At 45.0% G+C, this 26,689-nt stretch overlaps 2 protein-coding genes and 1 non-coding gene across 4 annotated transcripts in view; all 3 read right to left on the bottom strand.

Moving 5' to 3' along the window:
* Window positions 1-25,282, bottom strand: LOC131693719 (activin receptor type-1). Of its 2 annotated transcripts, XM_058981804.1 has the most exons (10): window positions 25,198-25,282; window positions 24,275-24,383; window positions 23,731-23,766; window positions 23,065-23,363; window positions 22,774-22,997; window positions 22,499-22,713; window positions 22,213-22,435; window positions 21,961-22,148; window positions 21,675-21,900; window positions 1-1,475 (listed from the first exon to the last, which is right to left on the bottom strand). In XM_058981804.1, the coding sequence occupies exons 1-10, from the start codon at window positions 25,250-25,252 to the stop codon at window positions 1,317-1,319; spliced, it is 1,734 nt and encodes a 577-aa protein (XP_058837787.1). In that variant the 5' UTR covers window positions 25,253-25,282; the 3' UTR covers window positions 1-1,316. The 2 variants fall into 2 exon arrangements, with proteins under 2 accessions (XP_058837787.1, XP_058837788.1); XM_058981805.1 differs by lacking the exon at window positions 23,731-23,766.
* The window catches only part of LOC131693720 (NADH-ubiquinone oxidoreductase 49 kDa subunit-like), a 366,118-nt gene continuing 340,918 nt past the window's right edge, over window positions 1,490-26,689 (bottom strand). The window contains exon 2 of the mRNA XM_058981806.1: window positions 1,490-6,286. Coding sequence (XP_058837789.1) covers window positions 1,638-3,038 — 1,401 coding nt within the window. The 5' untranslated portion in view covers window positions 3,039-6,286 and the 3' untranslated portion in view covers window positions 1,490-1,637. The remainder of the gene's footprint in view (window positions 6,287-26,689) is intronic.
* On the bottom strand, window positions 12,142-12,293 carry LOC131694391 (5.8S ribosomal RNA). The gene has a single exon (XR_009306489.1). It is a non-coding gene; the product is annotated as a 5.8S ribosomal RNA (ribosomal RNA).

Here is a 26,689-nt window from a genome sequence, read left to right on the forward strand (position 1 = left end):
TTACAATATAAACTAAATACATCTATCGTCTATTTCGTTAATCAGTAATCTAAAATCAACTCATCAAATCCTAGTCTACTTGCTTACCGATGGAAATAACATTCCACCATTTGGGTTTACTCTGCCTTGTTTAATAGAAAACTATCGACACATAAATATTTGCATTAAATTATACTTTTGTTGTTACTACACGAATAACGCGAAACTCGCACGTACGTATTTTCTGTAATGTTGTAAAACTTCAATTCAAACTATGTTATATTATATTAAAGTCAAACAAAACACACTCAGGTTTAGAATCAGAACCGCTTACCGGAAGTTGTTCGCTGTTTTTTGACCAATGAACAGTAACTATATTTTATATACAAAACTGCTCCGAAAGGATGTGAAATCAATAGGGCTTATTTTTTGTTTTCATTTAATGGCACTTAACTTGAAAGTGTTCCGCATCCCCTTTCCGGAACTAATAAATTAAAGATTGGCTCACAAGCATTTAGATTGTCGCAATCTTGGATCACTTGTTTTTTTTATTGGGTTCGCAATCAATTTAGATCAACAGATTGATTCTACATTCACGGTTTGATGAAAGTTACCTATATGCTAATAATATTTTCTCAACTTTGTAAATATTATGTTCATTTAAAGTATTTGTTTTTTTATTATCGTATTTCATTCAGTTAATAATACTGAATATTTTCTGATTTTGATTTTGTATCCTACTTCGATTGTTACATACTAAACTATGTCTAATATTCAATGTAATTAGAATAATGGTTTTTTTGTAAAAGAAAAGAAAAAATACGTCATTTTTAATAAAATGAATAAAACTCCAGTGAAATAAACCTTTAACTACTTGTTTCAAAAAACATGATGAAGCCAAAATCTAATGTGACGATATGAGTTTATAATAAAAATAATGTTATAAAATAGTGCAAAAATTGCTCAATGTTGAGTTATCCGTATCGACAACAATTCTAACCTAATAAATGTATGTATAAATATTTACAGACACTAGACAGTATACTCACTGGAACATCTATGAGACGGTCATTTGAATGATTCGTGTCCACATTTGCAACAAAACATCCGTAAACCTTTCTCTCTTCGACCAGACACACTGACCCACATGCACAGACACGAAGTAACTTACTACGAAAATGATATAGTTGTTTCTGATACTTTCTCTATCAGCAGCAACAACGCCCTTTGAAGCTGATGAATGTTGCTCCCCTATCGATTGCGATAGAGACCACGATGATAATGAGTACTCGGAAACGCTCCGGACTGTGGTGGTAGCCAAGCGGGGAGGGCCGCCATCAAACACAAATATCACCATCGAAATCGTGATCGTAGTTGAGCTTTTCGTCCGATCGGGTCAATTTCTGGAGCGTTTTCTTTACCCGCAGTGCAGTCAGGCGGACGTTGGAGTTTGCGTGCCAGCATTCGCGCATCAGCTTCGCCATGCCGTCGAGTGGCTGAAATGATAGGGGAAAATCGGGTACATTATTTTAGTGAAACGTTTCAGCTTAACTCACTAATTCTTAAAAATTAGTCTCAACTAGTTCACAAAAACATTAAAATGAATTTATTTTTCTTTATTCATAACAGTAGTTTACAGGTCACCGTAATCGCAACGTCTAACGATCGATTTCGCCGAATACAACATCGAGCGTTCCCATGATGGCTACGATATCCGCAAGCATATGGTACCTTCCAAGTTTATCCATCGCTGCTAGATGGGCAAATCCGGGAGCCTTGATTTTACAGCGGTACGGTTTACTGGAACCATCCGAGACCAAATAGATGCCAAATTCGCCCTTCGGTGCTTCGACGGCGGTGTAAGTAGAACCCGGCGGAACCTGATAGCCCTCGGTGAATAGTTTGAAGTGATGAATCAACGCTTCCATGGAATTCTTCATCTCCGCACGTGTCGGTGGTATCAGCTTAGCGTCATCCGTTCTGACTTCCCCTGCTGGCATCTGGTTCAGACACTGATCGATGATTCGTAGCGATTGACGCATCTCTCCCAAACGGCACAGAAAACGATCGTAACAATCACCCTTAGTACCAATCGGTACATCGAAATCCATTAGATCATATGCATCATACGGCTGCGTCTTGCGAAGATCCCATTTAATACCGGAACCCCGAAGCATTACACCACTGAAACCATAGTTTAAAGCATCTTCCGCCGAAATGACGCCGATATCCTGCGTACGCAAGATCCAAATACGATTGGAAGTCAGAACATCTTCCACTTCATCCAACCGCTCGCCAAACTTGGAACTAAACTCGTAGATATCATCCATCAAACCCAGTGGCATATCCAGTGCCACACCACCGGGACGAACGTAGGCAGCATGCATCCGAGCGCCGGAAACGCGTTCGTAAAACTCCATCAGCTTTTCACGTTCCTCAAACAGCCAGAAAAACGGGGTCATAGCACCACAATCCAAACCGTGAGTTGAAATGGACAACAGATGATTCAAAAGTCGTGTGATTTCCCCAAACAGCACCCGGATATACTTGGCTCGCAGTGGAATATCAATGTTTAGCAACTTTTCAACGGCCAAAGCGAAGCACTGCTCGTTGCACATCATCGAGACGTAATCCAATCGATCAAAGTACGGCAAAGCTTGGGTGTATGTTTTGTATTCAATCAGCTTCTCGGTACCCCGATGCAACAGTCCAATATGCGGATCTGCTCTCATCACAGTTTCACCATCGAGCTCCAGTATCATGCGCATAACACCGTGCGCCGCCGGATGTTGCGGACCAAAGTTGATTCGTACATTGCGTACCGTTCTCTCGGCGGGGGCAAGTTTGCTGTTCCACGGTGGAATTTTCCACCTGGATGTGACCGCGTCCGGGTACATGACGGCGGAATTGAATTGCTGGATGAATTCTACATCCGGGTACCAGTTGCTGGCATTGCGAACTTGCTGTAAAATTCCGTTGCCCTTTTGCAGACGGTAATTGGTAATGTGGGTATTCGCGGCGATGCGTTTGATGACGGTGGTCATCAGCGAGAAGGTCATCCTGCCAGGAACAGGTGTTTGTTACGAACAAGAACAATACTAGTAGCTGTACAGATTGTGGCTGTATTTTTTTCGGGTTCAGACGGTTTTTTAAAGCATCGCCTACTAGATCAGCCAAAACTGCGAGGAAAAAAGTCGTTCCCTGTGGTGCTTAAGGTTGCAAGTGTTCCCGTTTCTGAAGCAATCTGTCCTGACCGACAGTTGATGGTTACATCAAATACAAATCAATTTCATTATTAAAAAAAGACTTCGAGAATCGGACTGACCATAAACTTTACTATGGCAAAGTAAAGGCGATCTACGATCTACATATTAAGAAGACTGATATCTCTTTCCTTCCCCCATACAAACGAGAAGCGACAGAGGTTCCAGGGCCGCTATTGGACACCTTCCTCCAGCTTAATGTAAAAATGTATATGTATGTGTGCATCACTATGGGAAGTACCACCTTTACCCGCAAGTGGCGTTGCTGTTACTGTCTCCAGATTCTGGGCAGAGTTGCTAATCTTCTTGATATGCAGTCTTCGGTAAAGGGTAGGTAGGTACAGAGCGAAGCAGTCCGAACGGTGTAGGCTCCGAGATAGAAATCGTTGGAGTATGGTACGAGGTTGTCGACGAAATCTTGAAATACTGGTGACATGTAAGGCGTGGTTGTAGCTTGTGTAATCAATCGAAGTCCCATAGCTTACGGACGTGCAAAAAGTGTACTCTATATATAAATCGCGGTTACTCCCTGTTGTTCTGTACGGTTAGTAGGCAGCGGCTGTGGTCTACTAGGAGGTTAAGAATAAGGTTTCTCCGGACAAACCCAGCTTAAAGAGCGTGTGGCATCCGGTGAGTTGATGTATCTCAGCTTGAAATTAAACCTCTGGGCTTCTGCTCCCAACCCGCGGACTGGCAAGACTAAATTATGCGAGTCGCGCACGGAGTCCTATAGGACTTATCAAATACAAATATGTATTTGGTTTGACTCTGAAGGCCAAGCTCACTCACTGTCCGTACACATCTCGTATCCCGTATCCCATGACTTGAAACTAGAACAGTTCAGCATCTGATGACCATCGTTTCCGCAGTACGAACAGACCTTCGAAATGTTTGCAACTGGGGCTCCCTTTCCTTTCTGGGTATGAACGTTGTTGCTATTCCCGTTGCTTCGGCTGCTTTAGCTTATCATTTCTATGATGACTTTGAGCAGAGTCTACATCGACGACTAGTTCTGAAGCCAGATTATGCCGCACGGTTTCCGGCGGCTGAAACCTCTCGCACTTAGTTCGGTAGATTCGAGATCGAAATTAGTAATCGCATGTCGAACTCAAATCGAAGAACTTAGTATTTCAAATACTATCCACTTTCTATGGGTACCCGGTCATTCCGGTATTACTGGAACTGAATGGGCGGACGAATTGATTAGAGCTGGCGCTACGACTGACTTCGTTAATCCAGAACCAGTTCTACCACTGTCGATAAGTTAGATAAAGCATAAGATTCGCTCTTGGGCTGCATCCGAGTTTGCCAATCCTTGGCGTAGCTTGCAAGCTTGCGTTTTGAGTCCGAAAACGTCAAAGAATTTCTTGCATTTTTCCAAGCACAATTGTAGTATTCTAGTCAGGGCACTGACTGGACATTGTAATCTCAATTATCACATGGCTACAATTCAGCGTGCTAAGTATTATTCATGTGACCTTTGTGAATCCGGTTACGGAACTTTATAACATTTGATATATAATGCAATTGCGTATCCGGATTTCAGGTTCTCCATATATAGATGCACCTTTGTACAGAGAGCTGAAGCTCAAGGATATGCTATTGTTCCTAATCCAGTGTGGTAAAGAGCTATAGTTTTAGCCGTATTTGAATGACAATATCTCTTCGGGGGTGTTGACGTTCTGTTATCTCAATATCCCCTCGGGGGTGTTGTTTCATCCGCTCACTGTTTAAATACATATTCAAATCCCTCCGGGGGTTGGAGATTTTATTCCTGCTATTTTCGCATCTGCAGATCTTTCAGCATCGTTCCGGGGGCAAAATGCTCTGTTTTGATTGTTCTGTGTCGTTATTTTCATCACCCCTAACCTTACCACTTCCCAAATCCTTCCCATCAGGGAAATGGTGAAAAGACGATTCATGGCAAAGCACAAATCTCCGATCAACATGGGGAACGTATGGCATTTGAACCAGACGCAACTGATTCCAGATTCCTGATTCAGTTCCCATGTTGCAAGAGGCGACTAACAACAGCTGTGCCGTCAAATGCGAAGATAACATAGCGCTCATAAGTTTCCTATCTCATGCCTCCACGTGAGTCTATTGATGACATTTGGTTGTTAGACCGACTTCGACTGGATGCTATCAGCCTTGTACTGTAGCAGCAGAATGAGAGGGTACCAACGGGGGGACCGCAAAACCCATACCGTGAAATTTAAGCCCCACTCAGAGGTGAGACGCGACCCGTGCCGAGGGATGAATGGCCACGGGAATCAACTTTTCGAGCCCCAGTCCTACGCAAAACTAGGACTGGGATTTGGGGCTCTGACGGAAAACACTAAGAGGAACTTACGGATCTACTGAATAGTGGCTCGTTGGAGGAAGTTGTGTCCTGCACTTCGTCCATTCTCATATCTCCAGGTAGAGACGAAGATCAGAGAGTGACCAAGGAGGACACAGACCAGTCCGGTGCAGCAATCGGAGCCATGCGAAAGCGTTCGAACAATAGTGAGTGCAGGAAGGATCCCCAACCGAAAAAGATCATGGGGCTAGACAGACTAAAAACTGAGCAGCGCCCAACCTTCAACGAAATGGCCAAGTCGTACTCGATGGCCATCATCATCAGTATCTCTAAACTGCCTGTGCAGACAAAGATACAGCTGGTGCATGACCTTTGGACACCTCCGTTATTGTTTTGGAGATGTACCGCCCCAGTCAAACTCCGCACCTGGCACTGTCCACGACTTGGAGTATCCAGATGTCTTACTGTCATCGGCATACTGTGTGAAAGTTGAGCAAACTGTGGCCTTGCCGCACGCGGGCGGGACCCTACTTCGGGGCACCCACTTGGTCCGGGTTGAAGCCGGGAGGGTTGATAGTGGGAACGTTTTTGACGCGCCCCCACCCCCCATCTCCGGCAAGCCCGGTAAGCGGTGAGCCCGGTTCGGGCCACTCGCCAGGACACGCAACGGACGATGACCACAGGCTCGGTCTTCTGCATTATAGCCAGGAATGACGACATGACTGAACGCTGAACAAGAAACCTTATGCCGAGAGGTTGCAATAACCCCAGCGCTTGTTCCACCTGATCATGTAAGTAAGGCAACAGTAAGAGTATCTCATTGGTGCAAGAGAGATAATATTTTACCCGAGCTCCCACCTATTCTGCACCTCTTATATCGCCTTACAATGCCAGACTAGAGTCAAGTTCAACAGCGTCTTCTTTCCCCGCTAGTGTTTTCAAGCCCGTTCCCTTGGCTGTGGTTTCGCTAGATAGTAGATATGGACAGAGGGAATCTCGTTAATCCATTCATGCGCGTCACTAGTTAGATGACGAGGCATTTGGCCACCTTAAGAGAGTCATAGTTACTCCCGCCGTTTACCCGCGCTTGCTTGAATTTCTTCACGTTGACATTCAGAGCACTGGGCAGAAATCACATTGTGTCAACACCTGTTGAATTGACTGTTTATTGATGACTGCAGCTCCAGCGGTTCGTGTGAAACCGGCCCGCCCGTGCGAACGAACGGAAAACCGGACGCCCCGGGCGCATTGAGGCAGAAGCCCACCACGGTCCCCACGGAGGAAGCTGTTTGCACAGTTCCAGGTGAAAAAAACCGCCGATAGGATTATAGCCCGAGTCATTCCAGTCTTCAGAGCCAATCCTTATCCCGAAGTTACGGATCTAATTTGGCGACTTCCCTTACCTACATTAATCTATCGACTAGAGACTCTAAACCTTGGAGACCTGCTGCGGATTCGGTATAAGCTATTGAGAGTTTGCGTGCCCCAGTCTTCTATTTTCACGGTCCAAGAAGAGAATATCGACACAGCAATTTAATACCATGCTCTACCAGCCTGTCCAACCATATCTCTCTATGAAAGACTTCCATGGCTAGTATGACTGTTAAACAGCAAAGAAAACTCTTCCGATATCTCTTGTTGGCTTCTCGAAGGAAAGGATTCATGTTGCCATGATTACAAAGGCGCTACCGTTTCCAGTATGCACGCCTATGCAAACGTATACTCAACAGGCTTCGGAATTGTAACCGGATTCCCTTTCGCTCGTTTGATATATACTAGTGGATGTTGCATCAACGACACACAATATGTTTGTTGTATTTGGTTAAATACTTAATATATATCAGGTTTCCCATAGAGCTTAGGATTGGCTAACTCGCGTTCAACTGCTGTTGACACGAAACCCTCCTCCACTTCAGTCATCCAAGATCTCATTCGAATATTTGCTACTACCACCAAGATCTGTGCTAGTGGCGGCTCCATGTCGGCTTACGCCAGGCACTTCAACGCACATCACCAGACCCTCCTACTCACTGATGTGTCAAAGTGCACCGGGCCCGGAGGCCCGATGCACCACTTGTACATCAGCGGTAATGTATAGGCAAACGACTTAAGCGCCATCAATTTTAAGGGCTAATTGCTTCGGCAGGTGAGTTGTTACACACTCCTTAGCGGATGACAATTTCCATGTCCTGCTGTCTGTAGCAATAAACACCTTTCATGGTATCTATGATGCGTCGTTTATTTAGGTGCCGTAACATTACGTTTGGTTCATCCCACAGCACCAGTTCTGCTTACCAAAACTTGGCCCACTAAGCACACCGATATCTTTTACGTCGACCAGACAGTTGCGTGGCACCCGGGGGGTGCCCCTAGCTGTCCGACGCACAGTGGCGGGTCTCCAAACAAAAGTCGGACAAAACCTCAAATGTTACCTAATTTGGCTGAAAATCACAATTTAAGCAAATTTTGAGGTGCTGAGCTCATTTTTGATGTCAAAAGTCGTAAAATATTAAATGGATTTTTCCATACAGTGTCATTGAACCTTTCTTATAACTATGATCCCGTTTTCATGATAGATTTTCCGTTACTGATCACCAATGTCAGCAATATCATAAAAAATTAAGAACACTACTTTAAATCCATTGAATAAAGTGTTGGTTTACTGTAGATTGTCTAACTATTTTAAACAAAACACCATGTGCCTCCATATCAGAAACAAAGCTTCAAAATCTCCTTAAAACTTTTTGCGCACCTAGGCGCAGAACGAGACCATGATATTCGAAAAGTAGAGGTTATTTCCCATAGAATGTATGCTATGTGACCGTTCCGAAATGGTTCCGAAATTTGTACAGAATACATTAGTGAAAAAAGTATTTTTGATCTGACCACCTCAAATATATTTAACTAAAAAGTCATAGTTCCAAGCAAATTCACCGAATGTATTTTATTTACTAACCAAGTTCTTTCGTTCCTCTACACAATGAAACTAGTTTTGCTAAAATCGGACCAAAATTAGAAGAGCAACATGCATTTGAAATGAACAGAGCAATGGTGGTTTCGGAAATGAAAATCATTAAAAAGTCCGGACTTTGCTACGTTTAAACACATGTTAAAAATTGTGTTCTTATCCAATGGTCATAAAATTTTGAATATACCTCATTCAATACATGAGAAATTTAGGAAAAATATAAAATATCAATATTTCAAAAATAAATTTTTGAGGTTTTGGCCAACCTCCAGCCACTGTGCGACGTTGCGTTGCAATAATCAACCAAGAAGGTTATGGTACGTACCCATTTATAGTTTGAGAATAGGTTAAGATCATTTCGAACCTAAGGTCTCTAATCATTCGCTTTACCAGATAAGAATAGGATTCGAATTGTTACGTGCTCCAGCTATCCTGAGGGAAACTTCGGAGGGAACCAGCTACTAGATGGTTCGGGTGGTCTTTCGCCCCTATGCCCAATTCTGACAATCGATTTGCACGTCATAATTGCTTCGGTCCTCCATCACGGTTTCCCCTGACTTCAACCTGATCAACCTGATTCCGTGATTCTGAGCTACTGTGTGCAGATCAAGTCAAATACGTTGGAGTCATATTGGATTCCAAACTGAATTGGTCTGCTCACATTGAGTTCAGAGTCAAGAAAGCGTGCATGGCTTTCGGGCAGTGCAGACGAACTTTTGGAAAGACCTGGGGTCTCAAACCTAAATACATCTATTGGATTTACACGACAATTGTACGTCCAATACTGTCATACGGATGCCTTGTGTGGTGGCAGAGGGGAGAGGTGGTGACAGTCCAGTCAAAGCTAAACCATCTGCAAAGAATGGCGCTCATGGCGTTGACTGGTGCTTTCACCACGACTCCGACTGCTGCTCTTGAGGCACTTTTAAATATCAAACCATTACACATACACTTAAAACAAGAAGCACTATCATGTACATACAGACTGCAGGTTACTGGGCTTTGGAACAGTAATCATGTTGATCTTGCTACTAGTCATACACGATTGTGGTCACAAATGGTTACATGGGGTGAAGATATTCTTGCTCCCAGCGATATTACACTCACTTGTAGTTTTCCTTACAGGACATTCCATGTGAAGATTCCCTCTCGAGAGGAGTGGTTGTCTGGCTTTATGGAAAGACAACAACAAACGCAAGTAGTCTGTTACACTGACGGTTCTCTGATGGAGGGACGTGCTGGTGCTGGTGTCTACTGTCGTGAAATGAGATTGGAACAATCTCACTCACTAGGTAGATGCTGTACTGTATTCCAAGCAGAAATCTTTGCGATTATGTGCGGGGTGCAATCGGCCCTTCAACTGAGTTTGTCCGGCAGAGTTATAAACTTCTGCTCCGATAGTCAGGCTGCAATCAAGGCCCTTAGCTCAGACAAATCCCGATCCAAGCTAGTGATCGCGTGCCGAACCCAAATCGAAGAACTAAGCATTGTCAACACTATCTACCTTGTCTGGGTGCCCGGACATTGCGGTATTACTGGAAATGAATGGGCTGACGAATTGGCCAGGGCGGGTTCAGCGATTGACTTCGTTGGTCCTGAGCCCGCGCTGCCAATTTCGACAAGTTGGATAAGGGAGAAAATACGGTCCTGGGCTTCGTCCGAGCACCGAAATTATTGGAGAAATCTACAAACGTGTCGCCAAACAAAGGCGTTTCTAGAACAACCATGCCCAGTGGTTTCGAAAAATCTCTTACATTTTTCGAAGCTCCACTGCGGCATGCTGACCAGGGCTTTAACCGGCCACTGCAAACTCAATTATCACATGGCAACTATTCAGCGCGCTGAGTCTTTTTCATGTGATCTTTGTGAATCCGACTACGGAACCTCATATCATCTGATATGCAACTGTCCAGCGGTAGCGCAATTGCGATTTCGAGTCTTCAGCCGTCCTTATATAGACGAAACCATGTTTGGTCGACTGAAACTCAGAGACATACTAAAGTTTCTTATCCAATGTGGTAAAGAGCTTTAGGCTTATTCGCAGGCAAGTTGAACTACTTGTGAGTTTAACTTACCTGTTGTTTATTTTTGTTTTGTGCTGTTATTTTTCCCACCCTTCCAATTCTACTTCCCCACACCTCCTTGTCCTGTCCTTCCGCTCAGGAAATGATGAAAACACACGGCAAGGCACAAATCCCCGACTATGTACGGGGAACGTGCCATTTGAGCCAATATATTCTGATTCCTGAAGCACACCGATATCTTTTACGTCGACCAGACAGTTGCGCGGCACCCGTAGGGGGGGGGGGGGTGCCCCTAGCTGTCCGATGTTGCGTTGCAATAACATCAACCAAGAATGTTATGGTACGTACCCATTTATAGTTTGAGAATAGGTTAAGATCATTTCGAACCTAAGGCCTCTAATCATTCGCTTTACCAGATAAGAATAGGATCCGAATTGTTACGTGCTCCAGCTATCCTGAGGGAAACTTCGGAGGGAAACAGCTACTGGATGGTTCGATTGGTCTTTCGCCCCTATGTCCAATTCTGACAGTCGATTTGCACGTCAGAATTGCTTCGGTCCTCCATCAGGGTTTCCCCTGACTTCAACCTGATCAGGCATAGTTCACCATCTTTCGGGTCACATCCTGCACACTCACGGTATGTTATGGCACGATAGTCGGATGGCGAACCACCCGACCACCGCATGCCGGCTATAACACCCGGGGATGGAGGGACGAGCAGAGAGTCTCGCCCGTAATCCCGCACAACGAGAGAGTTATGTTTTTTACGCCTTTGGTTTTACATACGCCGACCGGGGTGCAAGCCCCCGATCTGACCATTGGCTTGCACGCAAGATAGACTTCTTGGTCCGTGTTTCAAGACGGGTCCCGAAGGTACCTCGATTTTATCATTGCCGATCGACAATCCGCTAGAAACCCATACTGGGAGTGTATGTTCCGGGAGGGAACATACGGGACGGTGTCCACTGTTAAATCCATCACGCGCCCGACGGCACACCACGTGCAGTAAGTCCCAGCTTGCGACATATGCCTTCAGAACTGAACGCCGCTACGGTGGGACAAGCAACCGGCACCAGGGGGCCACTGTCGGGCGGTTTTGCCAGCGTGTGTTGCCACACAATTGCACACTTTTCGTAATGGATCGCAATGTCCTCTTGAAAGCAGGAGTATAAGTGCCCTGTAGCTAGCCCCGGCGAGCCGGGACCAGGCCACAGGTGAATATCTCCGCTTCGGATAATCGAGTTCAACGGGCTTGAGCCCTAGGCAGTTTTACGTACTTTTTGACTCTCTATTCAGAGTGTTTTTCAACTTTCCCTCACGGTACTTGTTCGCTATCGGTCTCGTGGTGACTTTGTGCTGCACTATCAAGCAACACGACTCCACGGAAAAATTTTCTACCATCAGCGCCGTTCTACGGGCCTATCACCCTCTGTGGGAGTAAAAGCCACATTCTAGTGGAACTTGAACCGGGGATGGCACGCGTTCTCGCTCACTCGTGTTTGATTGCTCTAGCTTAAACGTTTTACCAGACCACTGAAGGCCGGGAAAACGTCACTACGCATACCGCGCGCTATGCAGCACGGGTATAGTTGAATTGATAAATATAGGCACTCAAAAATGTGTGCATCGTACTGTTGTACGATGTGCAATATGCGTTCAACTTGTCGGTGTTCATGTGTCCTGCAGTTCACATTCTGACGCGCATTTAGCTGCGATCTTCATCGATCCACGAGCCGAGTGATCCCCTGCCTAGGGTTTATATAGATAGAGTTTTTCAACAGCAATAAAACAAACACATTTCACTCCATCCCTTTTGGCGGACCCACTGGGAAGGTACACCTTCGTACTCGCGCAAGTGACGAGTATGAGTACACAGACAACTGCCATTCCTCCCCTGGCCACATGGCATGTGGGAATCATGCCCGCGCGGGGAGGACCAGTGCAATCCTTGAAAACACCCAACCGGTAGCGTGTTTGTTTGTTGTGAGCCTGCATATTAACATATCCCCCTGAATGCATGCACGGGGAATGGGCCGAAAATATTCCAACAGACGCGCACGTCCGCACTTGCCATCGACACGCGGCGGATTCAATCACTGTGGATCCCCTCGTCATCGAACCTCATCATCGAGCAACATTTATGTATATTTGAACATACAATCATGATCCTTCCGCAGGTTCACCTACGGAAACCTTGCTACGTCTTTTACTTCCTCTAAATCGTCAAGTTCGGTCAACTTCAGCGATTCAAATGTAATCCTTCGGAAAGACTAGCAAATGTTCACCTTCAAAGACCTCACTAAATAATCCATCGGTAGCAGCGACGGGCGGTGTGTACAAAGGGCAGGGACGTAATCAACGCTAGCTAATGACCAGCACTTATTGGGAATTCCAGGTTCATATGGACCATTTCAATCCATAATCCCGACTAAATGAGCATTTCAGTGATTTCCCGTTCCTTTCGGAATAGGGTACACGCTGCTGCTCACATTGTAACGCGCGTGCAGCCCAGAACATCTAAGGGCATCACGGACCTGTTATCGCTCAATCTCATTTTGCTGAACACAAATTGTCCTATTAAGCAGAAGTCAACTTCGGTGAGTTGAAGTATTATCAGGTCACACTACACAGCCGGCCGGACGGAACCGGCGAACAGGGACTGCAACTGCATGGGGGTTAACCCACCGCCACAGCGACCCACACGAGCCACACCGGCCGCCAACCGAGCGGTATCATCATCTGACTGCTGATAGCGTTCTATTTAATCTGATTGAGTCACGTTCGTTATCGGAATTAACCAGACAAATCATTCCACGAGCTAAGAACGGCCATGCACCACTACCCTTAATTTTGAGAAAGAGCTATTAATCTGTTTTACCTCAATAAGTTCGGACCTGGTAAGTTTTCCCGTGTTGAGTCAAATTAAGCCGCAGGCTCCACTTCTGGTGGTGCCCTTCCGTCAATTCCTTTAAGTTTCAACTCATTGTCTCATCATGGATGATGAGATATACGCAAGGCGGAGTTCCGGGAGCTTCCGAGGAAACAGTTGACAGCAAACTGTTGTCGTGAGCACACGCGTTATAACGACAACAATAGTGGTTTTTCTATAACGAAATTCGCGGACTTAGTCCGGCATACTATAACAGTTTAAGCTCCGATATTCGGAACCCGCAACTGCCAATATGGCATCATCAATTGAAAAAACATTTGTCATCAACTTTAAAGTTGTACCGACTAAACTAAACCTGCCTGCGATCGCAGAATTCATAATAAAAAATCTCGCTATTGAAGCGACTAAACTACAGCACTTGCAAGTCAGAAACGGACGCGTCTTCGTGGGCACCGATTCCGCTCAAACAGCACAGGACATAGTGCAAGAACACAACATGAAACACCAGCTAGAACACGACGGGAAAACCTACAGCATTCCACTTTCAATGGAAGATGGATCTATTGAGGTTAGAGTTCATGACCTCCGCCCGAGCACAACTAATAGACAGCTAGCATACCGGATGCGGGAGTACGGAGATATCATCTCAATCCGTGATGAAGTTTGGAAAGATTTCTTTCCTGGTGTTCCAAATGGAATGAGGATTATGCGTATGAAACTATCAAAACCGATACCGTCATACGTGATGGTGGACACGACTATGACTCTCATAACCTACAAAGGTCAAGTCGCCACATGCAAACATTGCAACCGTAGAGTTCACTATGCACAAAAGTGCTCTGAGTTTGCAAAATCATTGAAACCGAGCGTCAGTGGTCGTCTGACACTAGCCGAAATCGTGAAAAACGGCGACAGTCGGTCATTTCCGCAGCAGAATTTTCGTCAGCCAAATAGTGCCAGCTCCGCAGGGTTAAAAAAGGGTATGCCTCACCACGGGTCAAACGTATCGCTGGCTGGAAGTGATACCGTAATGGTAGCCGAACCAGCACCAGAGAACAGTGATCAGCAACAACAAGAGACTATCAGTATTTCCCAAGCCACGAATGATCATCAAATCGTAAACGTTACGAGCCCCTTTGCCGGCTTCGCAGACGAAAGCAACGATTTAATTGCAGAGAAAAACAAAACCAGCACAGTGAACACAAAAAGACCGGCATCACCTCTTGAAAATAAAAGAAACAACGAAAAAAGACCGTCCCGGCCTGACACAAGACTAGAGCCACATCTCACTCGTTCGACTTCACGCCACAAACAATAAGTAGGGAAGCAAACCTAAACCAGCCCTATCATAACAACGACAAAAAAAAACGAATGTGAAAGCTTTTTCTTCTCCCGTAAGCACCTTCAACAGTATATGTTCAGCCGTAGCAAATCTCGATACTACCGCTCTCAGCAAAATTTTACCTTCATCAGCTTGTGCCGCTGCTGATGTACCAGGCGAGCACCGTTCCCGTCAATACAACAATAATACGCCGCTGCAAGTTCCTTCCGCCAGTGTTACCTATAGTTGGGCCCGTCACTGCAAGAAAAAAAAGTATTATCTTCTTACTTGCTCCTGTCGCCAATGTAGTTCGCAATTACCCTCTCGAAGGAAAATTGACAAACTATCCGTCTCATCACCGTAGCAACAAAAAGAATCTGCAAGCAGAGCATCTGCACACTTAATTTAAATTACTGGGTACAGTAAAATTTTGCTGGGGTTTTGAACAGCAAACCGTTCGGTAATCAATTCAGTAAAACAATTTGGTACCGAACTCTCCGTAATCCGTTCTATACAAACGTCAAAAAACACTGGTCAGTCAGCAGTTTCCTCTGAAAATGGCGACTTGACAGATGATTTGCTGTACCTGTTTAGTAAGTTTTTGACGAGGTTCGGTAACGTTGGTACAATTTTGCCGAACAATCAGTCAGTATTTTACTGGATAATGTTTATGTACCGAAAAAAACAGAAGAGCTGATAAATTCAGTGAAAAATATTGCGGGTTTCAGTAAATTATTCGAGAAATTACTGAAAATCGCTAAAAAATGAAAACTATTCCGCAAATTTTTAAACAATTTGCTGACAGCTCCTTAAAAATATCACTTTACTGAGCAAGTCGTCAAAAGAAATTACTGAACAAGTTTGGGCTGGGTTAGTGTGTGGCTGCCCCGGTAAGCATTTTGGGCAGTATATGTCCTACCGAAGCAAACGTCGATACTGCCACCCTCAGCAAGTTTTCAACGTTTCTAGCTCCCCCCGACGCCGCTGAGCCCTGCCGCTATTCGTCGAGTCATCAAAATATAAACAAATGCAAAGTGCAATATTGCATTGCAGCATTTATACTCGTCAGCCATCGGCCCAGTTTGTGCAACATTGAAATGATTAAGCAAGCACCCGTCGTCAGACAAATTTTGACTAGCTACTCGCCTCAACACTGCAGCAACGAACTGGATGCGCAAGCAGCGCCCTTTGCTTTCCTGCTTCTATCGTTCCCAGCTTATGACGCCACCGCAACAACACCCATCAGCTGTCCATCCTGTCGGGGCAATCAATCGATGTCTCTGGAATTGTCCGACTGCTGTGATGGAACTTCACCTAAAACGATTATGCCAGCAGTGATTTCAGCTTCCTCGGTAAGCATTTCGAACAGTATATGTCCCGCCGAAGCAAATTTAGATACTACCACCTTCAGCAAGTTTTCCCCGTTCCCAGCTCACCCTGCTGCCTGCTGCCATTCATCGTGTCGGCGAAACATAAATAAATGCAGTATGCAGTATTGCGTTGCTGCATTTGCACTCGTCAACAATCCGTCCAGTTTGTACAACACTCAAATGATTACGCTAGTGCTCGTCGCCAGGCAAATTTTGATTAGCTACTCGTGTCACCGCTGCAGCAACAAGCTGAAAGTGCAAGCAGCGCCTTTTGCTTCACTGCTCCTTTCCGTCTCAGTTTACGTCGCCACTGCAACGACACCCATCAGCTGTCCGTACTTTTGGAGCAATCATTTCATCAATCTGCAAGAGTCCGCTTGTTGTGATGGAATTTTGCATAGAACGAATATGCCAGCATCGATTTCAGCTGTCTCGGTAAGCATTTTGGGCAGTATATGTCCCGCCGAAGCAACATATGATACTGCCACCCTCAGCAAGATTTCATCATTCTCAGCTTTCGCTGCTACTGCCACCTCCATAAGGTGCTTCGCTGGTCTTCGTGATCCTGCCAATATCGCGACGACTTTTAGCTGGTCGCGCAAACATGTCAACGAACTGCCTTCTCTACGATGGAAATGGCTGATATGATGAGCTACAAGATTGCTACAATCAACATGAACGCAGTGACAAACTCGATGCCCTGAATTCCTTCATCCGGTCTGCTGAACTAGATATTATCTTCCTGCAAGAGGTGGCAACGACAAGCCTCAACATACCAGGTTTCAGCATTGAGTACAATGTAGACGAGCATAGAAGAGGAACAGCGATTGCAGCAAGAAGCTTTTTCCCCCTCACTAACATTGATAGAAGCATGGACTCAAGAATTATCAGCGCACGGATAAATGACGTTACATTCATCAACGTTTAGACACCGTCAGGAACGCAAAATAGAAACGCTCGGGAGAATTTCTATAACAATGTGCTACCATACTACTTCTACAATGCGACACACACTGCAATTATTGGGGGTGACTTCAACTCTGTAGTGAATCAAAAAGACGCCACCGGTTTAAATGCACACAGTCCAATGCTTAAAAGATTTATGTCTGCCTCAGGAGTTGACGACAGCTGGGAGCTTATACATCGACAACATGTAGAATTTTCATTTATCAGATCTGACTCTGCCTCCAGGATAGACCGAATTCTTCTCACTCCAAATATACGCGGGTGGATAAGAACAGCACATTTTGCAGCAACGGCTTTCTCGGATCATAAAGCGTACATTATCCGCACTGTGCTTCCCACACTTGGGAATCCACCTGGTCGGGGTGTATGGCGTATGCATCCAAATTTAGTGAATGATCCAGCAGTTATCAACGAACTTCAAGTCAAATGGGTGTACTGGACAAGGAACCGAAGGAATTTCCGTACATGGATCGAATGGTGGATCAAATTTGTCAAACCAAAACTTATTTCCTTCCTAAAATGGAAAGCTTCGATAAAAAGACGTTCCTTCTGTGACACAATGGAACTGTATTACGCTCTGCTTCGCTCATCCTACGATCGCTACTATGGCGATCCCCGACAGCTACGAAGTATTAACCACATTAAGGGAAAATGCTGCTTCTTCAACGGAACTATGCGCAGCAAACGCGGTGTTGGAACGAAGCATACATCGGCGGAGAAAGCACATCAATATTCCACGTAGCAAATAAAAAGACCCGACGAGCTGAAACTTCGATCAAAGCGCTGCAAAAGGAAGCTACCATAATAAGGGATCCAAATGAAATACATCAGAGCGTTCAGGACTATTTCGCGAACCTGTACTCCTCAACAAACACCACAGTAAACGACAGCTTCGATCCAGCAAAACGCATCCCAAACGAGAATCAAGACAACGATCGCATACTGAATGAAATTTCACCAAATGATATTACAAGTAATAAAAGCAAGCAGCTCACGTAAATCGCCGGGCATGGATGGTCTACCGAAGGAATTTTTTTTGAAATCATGGCATGTGATCCAGCGGGAGTTCACATTCATCATAAATGAAGCTATGTCATCCCAAGCTCCCAAGGAATTCTTTGATGACGTTATTGTGCTAGTAAAAAGAAGAAAAGTGATAACAGTATAAAATCGTACAGACCGATTTCACTATTGAACACCGACTATAAAATATTCGCTAGGATATTAAAAAATAGAATGAGTCCCCTGCTTCCACTGGTGCTATCCAAAAACCAAAAATGCTGCAATGGTAAGCGAAACATCTTTGAAGCTACCGCCCGAATACTGGACCGCATCTGCGAACTTAAACAACAGCACGAAAACGAAATGTTAGTAGCTTTCGACTTCGACCATGCCTTCGATAGAGTGGAGTACAGCTTCCTTGCAAGAACGATGGTAAAAATGAGCTTCAACCAGGAATTGATAAATCTCTTAATGTTCTGTACGAACAACAGCTTCTCCAAAGTTCTGATTAATGGGAAGCTAGGAAGCGAAATCAAAATTCAAAGGTCAGTGCGTCAAGGTGATCCCATCTCAATGATCTTGTCTGTTATATATATACAACCCTTGTTCGATAAACTGCGAAGACATTTTCCTCATGCGGTACTTAACGCATATGCGGATGACATATCTATGTTCGTCAGAAGTGAATCTCAGCTACTTGCAATTCGAAATATCTTTGCCGATTTCACAACTGTTTCTGGAGCAATACTCAACACGCAGAAAACTAACGCCCTAAAGATCGGCACTTTGAACTTGACACCACGTAGCGAGTGGTTACAAATGCAGTCATCGGTGAAAATCCTCGGAATCCATTTTGCCGAAGATTTCTCAAGCACTGTTGAGCAAAACTGGATTGCGGTTCTACGAGGAGTTCAAACAGGCATGTGGATGAACAACGCGCGAAATCTTAATATCATACAGAAAATAACTTTATTGAACACGTTCATTACGTCAAAAATATGGTACACAGCATCAGTGATTCCTCTACCAAACAAATACGGCGGGAAATTTATTTCGCGAATCGGCTCGTTTCTGTGGTATGGGAAGAATTTAACCCGAATTGCTTTCGAAACATTAATTCTACCGAAACGTCTAGGAGGATTAAACCTACACTCGCCGCCTATTAAAGCCAAGGCCCTACTAACAAACCGCATGATGAAAATCGGTTCAGATCTACCCTTTTTGTGGGATTTTCTAGAGCACAACGCAAACCCTCCAAATCTCTCATGCATTCCAAGAAAATATGAGCACATCCGTACGGTGGTCAAAGAGACAGCATTCCTAACGGACGAAATAGCTAGGGCACCTTCTTCTAGTGTAATATACAATTACTTTTTGAAACAGCGGAAGGAGCCCAAAATAATCAGGGAAAATTCACAACGCGATTGGGGGAAAATTTTCAAAAACATACACTCGAAGCAATTAAGCTCACGCCAACGATCAGTGTGGTTTTCGGTGGCGCATCGTAAAATTTTAACCAACGAGCTTCTACATAGAATGAACAGGAGAGCGGACTCCAACTGCAGCCAGTGCCCCGGCCAGACAGACACCATCGAGCATCACATATTCCAATGCAGCGAAAACAGGACCATATGGACATTTCAACGTAGCGCTTTCCTGGCTCTAGATCGACGGCTTTCACAACTTCATCAGGAGGACTGGATATACCCGGCGTTCCAAAATCAATCCAGACATACTCGCCAGCATATTCTCCAAGCATTCTCTACAATGTTATTGTATATGACAAGTATTCCAGCAAACGAAAAGAACATAGCTAATTATAAGTTTTATGTGACATGTAACTAGTTTGTAACAATCAGGACAATAAATGTTTTACAAAAAAAGGCTACTATTTTTCACCACCCAGGCAGGCAGTGCAACAGGCAAGAATTTTGGTCGGAGAGTGTATCATCAACTCAAAGTGGGAAGTTGGACAACTGGGAGTGACGATGATCTGCTATGCTTTAATAATAACAACGCATGCGGGAGTAAAAGTGGCGAGTGTCTCCACAACGATGCTCAGATACGCAGGACCTGCTTAGGTGACGGCACTGTAGACGAATAGGAACACATCTTGGCTGAACAGCACATTCAGGTTGATGGCCATGCGGGTGTCTAGCGCGCATCGAACTATATCGTCAGAGGCAGCCTACGTGATAGCTAAAACGATTCCCATAAACCTCCTACTCGAAGAAGATATCGAGAGCTATAGGGATCGAGGCACGACAGAAGTTCGTAAACGAGCCCGAGCTGATACCTTAAGTAGTAGGTTAACGCTGTAAACGGTAGATGGACAATCGACTATTTCCAAGCTTGTGAAGTGAACTTCCACATGACGCAGTTCTTGTCTGGTCATGGTTGTTTGAAGAAGTACTTGAACAGGTTCGGCAGTGCGAGATCGCCGTTATGCATCCCGTGCGGTAATATAGAGGAAACAACATTGTCCAAAGAATGCGTACAGATGAAGAAAAATGAGGTGCGATGAAAAGAACAGTCGCTCAGATCATGTCAGCGTTGCAACGAAGATGGCGAGAAGAGCAACGACCAGCAACGTTGCAGTATACGGCTTCGAGTCGTCAAGGCACCGATTAACCGGCCAATCACACTACAACCGGAATAGCCGGACCGACCTTGGCACTGGACAAGTCAGTCTGCTGAAGAGAGATAAAGTAGACCAGCAGGTGCGATCGGAGTAGGCTAGATCCACCGCCAGGGACTAGACTGATCGTACGCATCGTCGACGATAGGTCGTCGAGACACCTGAGAACTGGAAGTCATCCTTCCCCTGGAATCTGCCCGGGTAGCATCGAAATAACGGTTTCAAGAGAACTTTCAACGGCGGGAAATTTTTCCGTCGGGGTAGACTAGGCCTACTGCCGGAGACTAGTTCGAGTAGATCGTGAAGTAGCACCGGCAGATGGTCGTCGGAGCGTATGTGAACTGGAAGTTACCCTCCACTCAGAATCGCAGGACCGACCTTGGCACCTACCCAGGTAGTATCGGTTTCGGACGATCTTCCACTATTGGGGAACTCTTTGTCGGAGTAGAAAAGATTCACCGACGGGGACTATTCCGAGTAGTTCGTAGCGAATCACCGGCTTGAATCATCGGGACTCCAGTGAACCGGACGGAATTCTTCAACCGGAATCGCTGGAGAGACCTCGGCACTCTGTCGGACTGCATCGAAGCAAGAATAACTCGCCCGTCGACGGTTTCGGAAGACATTCTTTCGTCGGAGAACCCTCCGCCGAGGTAGGTTAGCTCCACCTTTGGGGACTACGCTGAGTAGCACCGAACGCAACAAACCACCAGTATAGTAAGGTCATCGGGGCACCTGTGAATCGGAAGCCACCCTTCAACCGGAATTGCTGGATCGACCACGACCATGAAATCAAGCGAAGTGCATGAGCAGCTATCTAAATTCAACCTATTCAACGATTCGCGAGAATTGAGTCAAAAGAAATCAATTTTAGGTAGTTTTTCGTTTGCGTGCGCGAACACTAAAATTTGTGAAAACCCTGAAAACATTTTACATAATTTCTACACTCACCGGATCAGACGCCCACCGGTTCGGTATCGAGGGCCGGTAGTTATCCACACAGACGACCTTTCGCATCTCCTCGAAGCTGGGATCAGACGTAACACAGTCGTAGTACGGTACCTTGTAATCTTCGGCAATACCGTTGGACAGTGTTCGACGGCAGACTTCCCAGAACACCAGTCCGATCGCATAAATGTCAGCCTTGCGCAGCGATTCGAAGCATTCCAGGTTAATGCTGCGAGGATAGAAAGTAAGAATTAGATGTCATGCCAACTGAATTAAATGAATCACAAACCTCTCGTCAAGCACTTCCGGGGCCATATATCGCTTCGTTCCAACCCGGGCCGTATTCCCCATATCGATCTTGTTCGTTGTCTGACTGTGAGTCACTGCCAGACCAAAATCGGCTATCACGCAGGTACCGTTGTTACGAACCAGGATATTCTTTGTTTTCAGGTCACGGTGAGCGATTGCTGGTTTGCCCTGCGAAAAAGAAATCGAATGTGCCGATCGGCTAATTTCAACTTGTAACCGATTCAGCACCCACCTCAGTTCCAAAGATCTCGGTATGCAAATGTACCAAACCGTTGGCAATCGAGAGACAAATGTTAGCCATCTGATGGTGGCTTAAGGCAGTTCGGTTCAGATGATCAAACAGAGATCCCTGCCGGTAGTAGTGGGTGATGAGCCACAGCTGTGTGCACGAATTGCGGGACGTCATGTCGGATCCTATGTAGCCGAGGATGTTCTCGTGCCGCAGCAAAACGGTGCTGAAATTTTTTAATATTTTTATCGTTTTCTGGTTCTGGAAAGTATTTAACAAATTAGCAAACCTATAGATTTCAGTCTCTCGCTTCCAAGAGTCTTCGTCTCGAGAGAAGAAAATTTTGACTGCTACTTTTTCTCCATGCCAAACTCCTTGCCACACCTCTCCGTACCTTCCCCGGCCTATACACTCGAATAGAGAGACCTGTTTGGCCAATGTTCGTTGGATCAACAATGGTAGACCACTGCCGGAACCGGACGTTACCGAGTGTTGTAGGTATTCCTGTAAGCGATAATCGGGAATCGAATCTGAACTATAGTATTAGTTTTTAGCGAAACTTACCCTCAAGGTACTGTCGCCAGCGCTGGTAGCTCGAAGAATCTCATCACTGGCGTAGTAGGTTTCAGGATCATTTTTGCTTCTCGTGGCCATCAATCGTTTGTGGTGCGTTCGTCGCATGAAGTACAAAATGATAGACCCGACAATCAAGATCACAAAGATTGGACCAAAAATAGCCACAAACAACTTCACATAGTAGGTACGCGTTTCTAGCTTCTGTACGTCACCTAATGAAAAACAGATGCTTGTTTATAATCGCCACACGATAGTTGAGCAAACGCTTCTTCTACTCACTTGGATACTCGATCGGTGGCAGAGCCGGAAAGCTACCGTTATTGCAGTAATCCCCCGTACAGCACTCGATGTTGTACGTTCCGGTGGCGTGGCGCTTCTTCGGACCGCTACTGTTCATCAGATTTTGATTGCAGTACAGCGGCAGCTGCTCGTGTGTCGTCGTACACCCACGGGACACCGATTCGTGGCCAAACTGGTCACGAATTCGCGACTTCCAGCACTGGATCGCATTCTGGCAGAGATGGGCGTGAGCGGTCGTGTCCAAACAGTCGGGCGGCTCACAACTGTAGCATTTGTATCTGGAGTGATTCGAATGACTGATTTTAGTTTAATTGCTGATAGATACAGATTCAAAGGATGTTTAGAAGGAAACGGATAAAAAATAAATTGAGTTCCATGGACTCAAAATACATTGCCGGAATCGAACAGAAAAAAGCTAATCAGTTCTGGCTATTTCCATCAAAGCCACGCTCTTATCTTTGTAACAAAAGTTATTGAATGGTGAACAAACTTCTTGGTCACTAAAATAAATCTTTGTAAGCAAAACAAAAACCAAAATGATGCGGTTTTGCTATGAATAACAAAAAATCGTTCAACAAATTGAAGATACAAGCAAAAACTTGTTTGCATAAACGACAGCAAATCCAGCATCCATTCATTCATTACCTTCGTTTCATCCGTCTCTTCGACTTCGAATGTCTCCTTTGGTGCGAAACATTTGATTTCCGCGTCAGTCAATGAATCGTTAGATTGATTAGATTAGCGCCAAGCCGATAAAGTTATGATAGTTCAAATTACAAAAAATTCCATGGTGGTTATTGTATTGTGTTCATACGATGTTAGATGACGAGAAAAATCGCGAGGAGCAGACATCGTCGAGAAATTAAATGAGAGTTTTGAAGTGGGAGTTATAATTAGACCAAGCACAGACCGCTTGTTTGAAGAGAAGAAAGATGCAAACAATGAATGAAGCGAGTGATGAGGTAGCATTTCATAAAAAATTTTAATATGATTTACAACTCTTTCCCGAGCCATAAATCACAAAACAAAAGGTATGCTGCCCAATAATTTTTGTGGCGTCTAGCCTTATCAGCACGCTTATCAGTTTGATTCTTTCTTTTTCTCTAGATTGTTGGGGAGACCCTGTCTGCTTTTCAGTCTCCCTTCTTGCTTCCAATTCACAATGCTGGTAAACACGTCCGCTACTCACCTCTGATGGGATACGATCGAATTTTGTATTGGAAGATCGCGATTTGGATGGTATGCCTCCAGGTCCATGGTTTCTTCTGTCTCATCCAGTAGCTTACCGTGCATGTCGCCTGTGGTGAAAAAAAAGTTCCGATAAGTGAAATGAAAAATAAAACAACAGTTAAATTAGTAGGTTTTACCATCAAAATTTAGAATTTATAAAAATACTGTAAACAAACCAAGCGAAACCAGCGAAAAAAATAAAACGACGCAAAAGTCCCATTCACGATCGCGATCATGTAATGCAAAATATTCATAGTATGTTTTTTTGTCTAGCACCAACATAGAAACCATAAAGCCCCTTCTATATGCGCGACGCTTGATCGTCGCCTTTGCTTTGGACTTGATCCGCGTCGAGATTCCACTCTGTCGCGACTTGGAGGAGTCATGTCTGGATAGAGGAACAACACAACAGGCGTAAAGCGAGTGGTAGAATAATCAGTACAAGATCGCTATGTTGCTTATACTCGGCATCTGTTATCCTCCTCCCACCGCCCCCAAAAGAATCCATCTACGTGTTTATAGATTCACTGTTGTTCGCACTGTTCTATCACCGGAGCCAACACTGTTTTTGGTACATTTTGGCTACTTCACAACCGAACGAACTCGCAGGAAGCTGCTGGGTTCCCATGTACATTCAGGATTAAAAACAACTTCCTGATAAATCTGCTGTCAATAATTGCAGCCATTTACTGGTGATGCATCGTAGTGCATTTGAGAACGAAAGGCACACAAAAAGACAGAAAAAAAGTGCGAAGGTGGTACACCAAATGGGATTTTTAAACGCGATTTTCACTTTAGAAAAACACTATTTGCGGATAATTTTCACCAAATAGGAACGCTATGCGCCCGTAACTATCGATTGCAGCAAGAAAACATAATCACCTTGCACGTAATTGAACACTAGCAGCAATATTAAACTGTACTTCGCAAACACCATCTTGACTTTCTTTTGCTCCTTTTTTGTGAATTATTTCTTTCGTCGTCTCTTCGTTGCTGTTTTTTCAGCATTTGACAGCAGTGTTGGAAGATATTGTTTTCGTTTGTTTCCATATAAGTTTCATACATGTTTCATATACGCGTGGCAGTATACGAGGGGCCAATACAAAACTATCCAGTCAAGTTCAACACGCTCATACAACACTACTCAAAATTTGAGTTCAGAGCACTCAATTTCAAAAATAGAAGCAATGTGTCTGTTTACGCCGGAATCTGGCCGATACTCAAGCCCGAGAAAAGCAGTGAAACACAGGGCGGACGAACAGCACCCGAAACGAAATAAACTTGGCTGGCCCCGCACAGGCCAGCAAAAGGGCGTTCTTTTCCGCCTTCTTCGGACCTTTCCAGTCCACGCAACACCAGAAAGTCGCTTATAACATAACATTTATTTATACTATTTACATATGTTACATTCAAATTTCACTGCTTCTAATATTTCTAAGGCCCGGTCTGTGGAGATCCGGTCCTTAGAAGGTCCTGTTCACGCCGAAGTGAACATCGTACCAGATAATTATTTTGACCCCCCAAATTGACACCCGCAGATAGTGTGCAAAATCGCTTATTTTCACCCCGGTGGCACAGATTAAATTATCCTTCAATTTCGATCAGCTGGCGCACACGCAAACCGAAGGCAAGCTCTCATCATCGTTACCCAGCTGATTGCTGCCAATTGCCACTGGAGATGAACAATGCTTTTTGCAATCCGACGGTTTCCATGCAAATTCGTCGCCGTAGCAGCACCGAGAGCAGTTGATCGCACACGGCTGGGTCATCTTTCTCTTCAGCCGTCTCATGTCCTGTGGGAGCAGCAGGGCAGTACGGCAGTACAAAGTTTATCGCCGATCAAGACAGTCCAGCAGAACTGACTGTGCGTCGCGCTCGCCGTGCATACGTCGCACGACCGCTTCCCCACAGACCGGGACTTAGAGAAAATTCGAATCAGTGGAATTCAAATATAACTATTTGTGTATATTTTGTAAATAAATATTATGTTGTAGAAAAGAGACTTTTAGTGTTGCGCGGGCTAAAAGTGATTGCAGAAGGCGGAAAAGAACGCCCTTTTGCTGGCCTGTGCGGGGCCAGCCGAGTTAGTTTAGTTTCCCTGTTTGGGTGCTGTTCATCCGCTCTGTGTGTCGTGTTTCACTGGTTCCCGGGCTTGAGTATCGGCCAGATCCCGGCGTAAACATGGTCCTTCGAACCGGATAGACTCTCAAGTCCGCAGGATGGCGCTCCATTTACCGCAAGCCAAGCGGTCCGCTGCAAAACGCGCGCAACGATCGTGCTTTTGTTTTCGCGAGCGCCATCGCGATCTACCCGGTCTGTGGGAGAAAATGCAATGGAGACTGCACCCATTTTCCAATACTGCGAAGACGCGGAT

Source organism: Topomyia yanbarensis, chromosome 3, assembly GCF_030247195.1.
Source record: "Topomyia yanbarensis strain Yona2022 chromosome 3, ASM3024719v1, whole genome shotgun sequence".
Lineage (NCBI taxonomy): Eukaryota > Metazoa > Arthropoda > Insecta > Diptera > Culicidae > Topomyia > Topomyia yanbarensis.

Excerpts from the sequence above, each read along its gene's own strand:
- LOC131693719 (XM_058981804.1), bottom strand. The coding sequence starts at position 25,252 with ATGGTGTTTGCGAAGTACAGTTTAATATTGCTGCTAGTGTTCAATTAC. Across the intron at positions 24,384-25,197 it reads AGTGTTCAATTACGTGCAAG|GCGACATGCACGGTAAGCTA; the intron begins GTGATTATGTTT and ends TTTTCACCACAG. Across the intron at positions 22,714-22,773 it reads CTGGCGACAGTACCTTGAGG|GAATACCTACAACACTCGGT; the intron begins GTAAGTTTCGCT and ends TATCGCTTACAG.